This window comes from Chrysochloris asiatica, unplaced genomic scaffold (genome assembly GCF_000296735.1).
Source record: "Chrysochloris asiatica unplaced genomic scaffold, ChrAsi1.0 scaffold00472, whole genome shotgun sequence".
Taxonomy (NCBI): Eukaryota; Metazoa; Chordata; class Mammalia; order Afrosoricida; family Chrysochloridae; genus Chrysochloris; species Chrysochloris asiatica.
The window spans coordinates 704,058-713,226 of record NW_006408990.1 but is presented as its reverse complement, the minus strand read 5'-3'; the positions used below and the strand labels follow the sequence as shown (position 1 = coordinate 713,226).

The following is a 9,169-nucleotide window of genomic DNA, read 5'->3' as shown; positions in this document are numbered from 1 at the left end:
TTATTTCCAGGTTTTAATTGCTATCAATTAAATAGTGCCACACGCAACATCTTTAGGCGTATGGCTTTTCCTTTTTGGGAGTTATTTCCTTGGAATAAATTCCCAAGAGGTTATTACTAAAGCTGGGGGAGGGATACTTTTAAAGTCAGTATAGTTGATTTGGAGTTAGATAGCTGGACCGAACGAGCACACTTACTCAGCAAGACATTGTCTGTGGGGGTGCTGCAATGGGGCTTAAAGGCCTGGGGAGGGAACCCCAGTGTCATGCTGACCCAAGGTCACCAGGACTGTGCTCATGGAAGAACGGGAGAACTATAACCTTTGTAAAGTCTAAGAGAAAGCTTCTCGTTGAATGGCCCTCAGAATCCCTTGGGGGTGATGGGAACCCTCCTGACCCATCACATGCCCCTGTGCTTTATCGAGCTCTGGGGGTGAAGCCAGAGTCTTGCATTTGAAACACGCTCCCAGTGACTGAGGCCAACTGAGTTGTGCAGGCTGCCAAGTGGTGCAGTCTCCTCTCAGTGCTGGGCCAGGAGATTTCAGGTTCATCCCAGGTGATTCCAGGTGTGTCCCAGGTGATTCCAGGTGTGGTCCAGGTGATTCCAGGTGATTCCAGGAGCATCCCAGGTGATTCCAGGTGTGTCCCAGGTGATTCCAGGTGTGCCCCAGGAGATTCCAGGTGCAGCCCAGGTGATTCCAGGTGTGGTCCAGGTGATTCCAGGTGTGTCCCAGGTGATTTCAGGTGTGTCCCAGTTGATTCCAGGTGTGGTCCAGGTGATTCCAGGTGTGTCCCAGGTGATTTCAGGTGTGTCCCAGTTGATTCCAGGTGTGTCCCAGGTGATTCCAGGTGTGGTTCAGGTGATTTCAGGTGTGTCCCAGGTGATTCCAGGTGTGTCCCAGGTGAATCCAGGTGTGTCCCAGGTGATTCCAGGTGTGGCCCATGGTGGGCAGGTGGGGACTCAGCTCTTCACCGGCTTCCTGGTGGTCCTCTAGCAGCTCAGGTCGGAGAAGTGCCAGGCCAGAGTTTTGCTGATGGCAAGCATTTGGCACAAGGTGGGAGGCCTCAGCACACCTGTTTGGAGAGTCCCAGGTAATGACACCAGGCTTGCCTCTCTGCTGACAGCTCCCTTCCTCCCCAGGGTACCAAGTGATGGTGGCTGATGCGGTGGCAGAGGAGCGAGCTGAAGCCTGCGCCACCGGTTAGCGCCCGGAGCTGTCCCCACGCCCACTGTAGGATCTGACCTGTCCCTGAGGGGAAGCATGTCGAAGAAAGGCCGGAGCAAGGGCGAGAAGCCGGAGATGGAGTCCGACGCCATGCAGGCTGCCAATGAGGAGCTGCGGGCCAAGCTGACCAGCCTCCAGGTGGAGTTCCAGCAGGAAAAGAGTAAGGTGTGCACAGGGGCTGGTCCTGAGGGGTTAGGGTCTGTGTGCAGGGGCCATAGATGGGCACCAGCCTCCCTGGGCCTCCATGTACCCCTAGTGGACATGGGGTTGTCCTCATTGTGTACAGAGACTGGTCAGTGTGAGCCCTGCCCCCACATGTCCACATCTGCTGGACAGAAATGGCATGTTGGCTGGACCAGGGTTTGGAACAGAGATGTTCGAGAAGCAGCTGTGCGGGTCAACACACCACCAGACTGGACCCGACAGCCACGGGTGCCCACTTAGAGCACAGCTGTGATGTGAAGGTCAGCATGGTGGGGCTTTCTGACCTATAGAACCTGGACCTGGGCTCACACGCAGACTGGGCGTGTGCTGACGTCACCACCTGGGCAGGGGCTTAGAGTGTCCATTTCCTCTTGACTCCTGACCCCAGACCCTGCTCCCAACATTTACTGCACCTCTGGCCCCTTCTCTGCCTCTGTCCCCTCCCGCCGCAGGTGGGCAAGCTGCGTGAGCGGCTGCAGGAGGCACGGCTGGAGCGGGAGCAGGAGCAGCGGCGGCACACGGCCTTCCTGTCCGAGCTGCGTGCCAAGCTGCACGAGGACAAGACGCGCGAGTTGCAAGCGCTGCGCGAGGCGCTCATCCGGCAGCACGAGCAGGAGACGGCACGCGCAGCCAAGATCAAGGAGGGCGAGCTGCAGCGGCTGCAAGCCACGCTGACACTCTTGCGCGATGGCGCGGCCGACAAGGTCAAGACGGCGCTGCTGGCTGAGGCGCGAGACGAGGCGCGCAGGGCTTTTGATGGTGAGCGCCTGCGGCTGCAGCAGGAGATCCTGGAGCTCAAGACCGCGCGCCGGCAAGCGGAGGAGGCGCTCAGCACCTGCGTGCAGGCGGACAAGGCCAAGGCCGCTGACCTGCGCGCCGCCTACCAGGCGCACCAGGACGAGGTGCAGCGCACCAAGCGGGAGAGCGAGCGTGACATCCGCCGGCTGGTACGCACCCCTTCACCTTTCCTTTCTTTTCCCTCGGTGTGGACCACCAAACAGGTGATGGGTAGGCCATAAACCAACCCTCTGAGAGCACTTTGGAGCGCTGGGAGTTGGGAACAGAGGGCTGTTCAAGGAGAGGAAAATCATAGTTTGCAAACATCCACCACGTCGGGCTAAAACCCTGAAGTGGAAGAAGTAACCTTCTGAGGGAGAAGAGAGCGGCAGGTCACTTTCCTCCCTGGGAGCCTTGGGGGACCCAATGTGGGCTGAGGTCCAGTTTCCCCAGACAAAGGGGCTTGCCAGGGGCTTGCAGTAGTCAGTCAGCCTCTGCCATCTCTCAGGGTGGGCATGAAACATTGGGAACTGGAGAATGATTGCTGAATTCTGGTTTCTGGAGTGCATGGAACTCATGGTTGTTGTTAAGTGACACCGAGACCGTTCCAACTCATAGTGACCATTCGGACAACAGAATGAAAGACTGCCCAGTCCTGCACCTCCTCACACTGTTGTTATGCTTGAACTAATTCCTGCTGCCACTGTGCCAATCCAGCTAATTGGGGTCTTCCTCTTTGTCTCTGACCCTCCATTTTATCAAACACGATGTTCTTCTTCAGGGACTGATCCCTGGTGATAAAATGTCTGAGTATGAAAGACAATTGCCATGCTTACTTCTAAAGAGCACTCTGGCTGCTCTTCTTCCAACACAGATCTGTTGGTTCTTTTGGCAGCCCATGGTACTTTCAATATTCTCCTCCAACACCATAACTCAAAAGCATCAATTCTTTTACAGTTTTCTTTATTCATTGTCCAATTTTCACATGCATATGAGGTTACTGAAAATATCATAGCTTGGGTCAAGCACACCTTAGTCCTCAAACGGGCATCTTTGTTCTTGAAGACTTTAAAGAAGTCATATGCAATAGATTTGCATAATGCAATCTGTCATTTGATTTCTTGACTGCTCCTTCCATGAGTGTTGATGGTTGATCTGAGCAAAATGAAGTCTTAGACAACTTCAATCTTTTCTCCATTGATCTTGATGTTATTTATTGGTGCAGTGGTGAGAATTTTTCTTTTTTTTTTTTTTACAATGAGGTACCAACCATACAGAAGGCTGTGGTCTTTGATTTTCATTAAAAAGTATTTTAAGCCCTCTTCACTTCAGCAAGCAAGGCTGTACCATCTTCATAGTGCAGGTTGTTAACGAGTCTTTCTCCAGTTCTGATGCCACATACTTCTTCATATAATCCAACTTCTCAGATTATTTGCTCAGCATACAGATTTGCTCATAGTAAGTATGGTGAACGAATACAACCCTGGTGCACACACCTTTCCTAATTTTCAACCATTTGGTGTTCCCTTGTTCTGTTCGAACAACTGTCTCTAGATGTATGTACAGGTTCGTCATGAGCACAATTAAGTGTACTGGAATACTCATTCTCTGCAATGTTGTCCATAGTTTGTCATGATCCACACAATAGGAAACCTTTGTATAGTCAATAAAGCACAGGTAAGTACCCTTCTGGTATTCTTTGCTTTCAGCCAAGATCCATCGGACATCAGCAATGCTATTCCTCATTCCACAACCTTTTCTGAATCCGGCTCGAACCTCTGGCAGTTCCTTGTCAATGTACTATTGGAGCTGTTTTTAAATTATCTTTAGCAAAATTTTACTTGTATGCGATATTAATGATATTGTCCTATGATTTCCACATTCTACTGGGTCACCTCTCTTTGGAATGGGCACAAATATGGATCTCTTCCAATCAGTTGACCAGGTAGTTGTCTTCCAAATTCCTTGGCAGAGATAAGTGAGTGCCTCCTGTGCCCCCTCACTTTGTTGAAAGATTTTAATTTGTGTTCAATCAATTCCTGGTGCCTTGTTCTTTGCCAATGCCTTCAACGCACCTTGGACTTCTTCCTTCAGTACCATTGACTCTTAATCATATGCTACCTCTTGAAATGGTTGATCACTGACCATTTCTTTTTGGTACGGTGACTCTGTGTATTCCTGCAATCTTCATTTGATGATTTCTGCATCATTCAATGGTAGTGTGTAAACCCAGACTCCAGGGTTTACTGCCTTGCTGACAGTTACTCTCAGGACTTTCTTATATACCTCCTTTTACATAGAATTTATTCCTAAATCTCAGGACGACATCGGAAAGAGGGGCCACCATAGAGACGCTGTTTGACCTTTGTTTATAATGAAACCCTCATGTGGGGACATCTCCATTTGTATCAGAGTTTCCTTACTGCTGGCTTGTGTGAGGTGGATGCTGAGGGCCTTGGTGGTCTCAGTGACCTCTAGGTTTGTCCATCCCAAGGTCACTAACTCCTGTTTTCATTCATGTCCTCTGTGAGACACTCTCCCCAGGGTGCTGGACACTGGGCAGGCCTGGAGGGGTTAGTGTGGACTCACATGTGTATGGGCTTGGTGTGGGCTCACGCATGTATAGGTTCACCCCTGTAGAGGTTCAGGTCTTCCATGTGAGCTCACAGATGTGTGGGTTCATCCATGCAAATTTCCAGGTCCTTGGTGTGGGTTCACACATGTGTGGGTTCAGCCATGTAGAGGTTCAGATCCTTGCTGTGGGTTCGCACATATGTGGGCTTACTCATGTAGATATCTGGGTTCATGAGTGTAGAGATCTGGTACTCAGGATCTGAGACTCAAGCAACCACGTGGTTCTGAGTTTGGGTCTCAGTGAAGCAGTGAAGTCATGGTTGGAGGACATCAATGTCTGCTACAGGTGGAAGCTATCACATGGGTGAGGATGTGGGCGGACAGGACATGGGTGAGGATGTGGGATGGCCAGCAGAGCAAAGATGGAGAGTAATGCTTGGGTGAGGACGGGTGAGGGAGCACAATGTCAGGGACTTGGTGGGGTGGTGGGGGAAAGACAGAACATGAGAAAGGGTGTGTGTGTGAGGGAGACAACATGGGTGAGGAAACGTGGAGGAGCCAGCCTATAGATGAGGATGGTGGGGGGCACACAAGGACAAGGGCATGGAAGGTACCTGGAAGGACCCAGGGAGATGAGGACCAGGACTTGGGGACCCCAACCTTCAATGGTGGCCAGAGCAAGCAAAGCTCTGAGGAAGATAGAGATGGAGAATTAATGTGTGGTATCTTGAACTGAGAGACCAATGACATAGGAGTGGACATTTCTAGAGTCTGGGGGCGACAGTGAGACAGGAAGGACATGCCCCTGGCTTTGGTGGCAAGGTGAGCTTTGCCCGAGCAGCTTGGTGCAGGGAGGCGGCTGTTCCCTGGGGGACTGAGGCGGTGGGAATGGAGATGGGAGACCCAACCCAGTGAAGACGCTGCTTTGAGGGAGGTGGGAGAACAAGGGTGAGGGTTTGGTGTTATGTCACTGAGGTGTGAGAGACCTGCTGCTGTGTGGGTGTGAAGGGGGCGGGTCTCATCTGCTGTTGCCCGACAGAGGTCAGTGGCATGGCTCAGGTGATCTTCACCTTTCCTGGGCTGACTTGCTTTCTCTAATTCCCAGATGGAGGAGATCAAAGGAAAAGACCGTGTGATCCTGGCTCTGGAGAAGGAGCTGGGGGTACAGACAGGCCAGGCCCAGAAGCTGCTCCTTCAGAAGGAGGCACTGGATGAGCAACTGGTCCAGGTCAAGGGGACTGAGCGGCACCACGGCAGTCCCAAGAAGGAGCTCCCACCGGGCATCGGAGACATGGCAGAGCTCATGAGTGGCCAGGTGGGGCTAGGCTAGGAATGCTCAGACTGACCACCGCCCACTACTGCCTTCATTCTGCCAACCAACCACAGCCTTCCAGCTGCCCTGACTCATCCTCCTGTTTCCTACCCCACTCCCCTCTCTCCCTTCCACCCTTTCACCCATCCATCTGTCTGTCCATCAATCCTTCCTTCCATCCATCAGTCCTCTCTTTTTTTCTTTCATCTCTATCAGTTCATCCACTCACCCATCCATCCACCCACCCATCCATCCAAGCATCCATCCATCTATCCATCAGTTCTTCCTTCCCTCTTTCCCTCCACCAGTCAATCCATCATTCTGTTGATCAGTTTCCCCTCTACATCCCTCTGTTCATCCATCCATCCATCCATCCATCCATCCATCCATCCATCCATCTATCCACCAGTCCTACCTTCCATCAATCCATCCATTACTCTATTCATCAGTCCTTACCTTCCTTTCTGTCTTATTACCTCCATCTGTTCATCCATCCATCCATCAGTTCTCCTTTCCCTCCCTCCTTCTACCAGTCCATCCACCACTCTGTTCATCAGTTCCTACGTCCATCCTTCTGTTCACTCATCCATCCATCTATACATCAGATCTTTATTCCCTCTCTCCATCCACCATTCAGTCCACCACTCTATCCATCGTCCCTCTCCCTTCATCTGTTCATCCATCCATTCATCCTTCCTTCCATCCCTCCATTCATCCATCTACCAGTTCTTCCTTCCCTCCCTCCAACCACTATTCTATCCATCACTTTGTCCATCCTTCTTCCCCTCTGTCTGTCCATCTACTCATCTGTCCTTTTTTTCCTCCCTTCATTCATCCATCCATCAATCTATCAGTCCTCCCATCTACCTATCATATATTCATCAGTTCTTCCTTCCCTCCATCCCACCATCAGTCCTCCCTTCTCTCCATCCAACAGTCCATCCACCCATCCATCTGCCAGTCATCTCTCACTCCATTACCCCTTCCTTCATTAATTGGCTAGTGCTCATTCTCTGTCAGGCCCACGCCAGGCTCTGAGAGCAGAGCTGAGATGCTGGCTGTTCTGGCCTTTGGGCTTTCAGAGCTCAGTTGAGAAGAAAGAGATGAAGACATCAGTATGGGCACAGCAGGAACCCCGAAAGGAATCAGCCCATTAGGGAAATGGCTTCAAGTCACAGCTTGCAGAATGGGGAGAGAAGGGCAGGGCATTTTGGCAACAGATTGGAGCTTAGCAAAGGAACAGAGAGGCTGAACAGCACTTCTCCATTCTTCCTTTCATTCATTCAGTAGACGTTCAAGTGAGTGTCTGCTTTGTGTGGATGCTGTGCTATGGGTCGGCCTTTCAGTGGTGAAGGAGCCGTGATGGCTTTCAAACTTGGGTTGTTCACTGAAAGGCCAGCAGTTAGAACCCACCAGCGGCTCCAAGGAGAGGCTGTGACTGTCTGCCTCTGTAAAGATGAGAACCTTGGAAACCGTGAGAGATGGTTCTACTCTATCCTATGTGATTGCTATGAGTCGGAATCGATCGGACGGCAGTGGATTTGGGTGGGTGAGCTTCAGTGGTAAGCATAGTGGATGTAGTCCCAGCTCTCAAGGACTATTCTAGGTTGCCTGGGTTAGTAGGAGATGGAGGGAGCGGGAGCTCAGTCATGAAGGTTGCCATGTGCTGTTCTAAGATGCTAGGGAACCAGTTTCTGAAGTCTCTTGGCAAGTCTGCCAGGGCTGAGTGCTGTCCACATTCCATGGCTTCAGGAAGGCCCTGCAAGGCTAAGAGCCTCCCAGTAAAGTTCTCACCTGCACATCTTCACATGAATTTTATAAGAAAGCCTCCCAGGTGTTTGGGATCATTTGAGCTTTTTCAAAGCATTTTGTGTCCTACTTCTCACCAGTGCCTTTGTATCTCTACTGTTTAGGATCAGCATATGGACGAGCGGGATGTGAGACGCTTTCAGCTGAAAATTGCTGAGCTGAATTCGGTGATACGGAAGCTGGAAGACAGAAACACCCTCCTGGCAGATGAGAGGAATGAACTGGTAAATCTGCCTCTGGGACTGTTGGTGCCCAGGTATGGGGAGGTGGCCCACAGGCTTCCGGCTTTCTTTCCTGTCTTTCCAGCTCCTCTCTGATTAAAAGTCTAGCACCCATTCATGAAGAACCTTCTTACCGCCCTTTGTGTCTGCGGGAACTTATCCGGAGGAAGCAATTGAACAAACTCAGTTTGATGTGTGGAGAGGATGTTTGTTCATGGCTGTGTTGTGCACACAAGCAAATCTTCGGAAAGCCCCTGGGTGAACACTGAAGCGCTGGCCAAGGGCATTCTGGGATGTTTACATGCTGAATATTGACCAGTTGTTAGGGATGATGACGTAGATGACTTGACAAGGAAAGTTGCTCTCAGTGAATTCTGTAATAAAAACAGCCCATAACTGAGCGACATTCTCCTCCTGGTGTTAGAAATCTAATGCTCTGTTGGAAGGCTAACTCTGGATAAATTTTTTGTGTTTAACTTACCTATTTTCTGTTTCATAAAGCTTTACTTATTTTTTTATTTAAAAAATAATTTTAAAAAAATTATTTTAAAAATGATAATGAACCAGCCTGGATTTCTGCTTAAGAATGAAGCGTTAGTCCTTGAATCTGGTTGAATTTGCTATATAAGCCGCTGAACTAATTTGTACATATTGGTAGTGCACAGACCTCGTGACAAAAGTCTCGGTTTTCTGTTGATTCTAATTTTTATTTTGAAGGTACATTCACCCACAAGGTCCCACCAAACCAAACACACAACCATGGAGTCGATTCCGACTCGCAATGACCCTGCAGAGCAGAGGAGGATGCACACGGGGTCTCAGACACTGACTCCCTACGGGGGCAGACGGCCACATCTTTCTCTTATGGAGTGCCTGGTGGTTTGCAGTCCAGTGCTGGTTTGAACCACAAGGTTGGGGTTCAAACTCACCAACCGCTCCTTGGAAACCCTATACAAGGTCGCTATGAGTCAGAACTGACTTGATGACCCTAACAACAGTCAGAGTATACATAAAATGCTATGAACTAAAAAAGTAACAATAAGTGAAT

At 50.3% G+C, this 9,169-nt stretch overlaps 1 protein-coding gene across 3 annotated transcripts in view; it reads left to right on the top strand.

The window, feature by feature from the left end:
• Nucleotides 1–1,238: 1,238 nt before the first annotated feature.
• The window catches only part of JAKMIP1 (janus kinase and microtubule interacting protein 1), a 73,583-nt gene continuing 65,652 nt past the window's right edge, over nucleotides 1,239–9,169 (top strand). The window contains exons 1-4 of one of the 3 annotated variants that reach the window (XM_006877307.1): nucleotides 1,239–1,389; nucleotides 1,881–2,375; nucleotides 5,885–6,094; nucleotides 8,005–8,124. In XM_006877307.1, coding sequence (XP_006877369.1) covers nucleotides 1,261–1,389; nucleotides 1,881–2,375; nucleotides 5,885–6,094; nucleotides 8,005–8,124 — 954 coding nt within the window. In that variant the 5' untranslated portion in view covers nucleotides 1,239–1,260. The remainder of the gene's footprint in view (nucleotides 1,390–1,880; nucleotides 2,376–5,884; nucleotides 6,095–8,004; nucleotides 8,125–9,169) is intronic. The other 2 variants (XM_006877309.1, XM_006877308.1) reach the window with 2 other exon arrangements.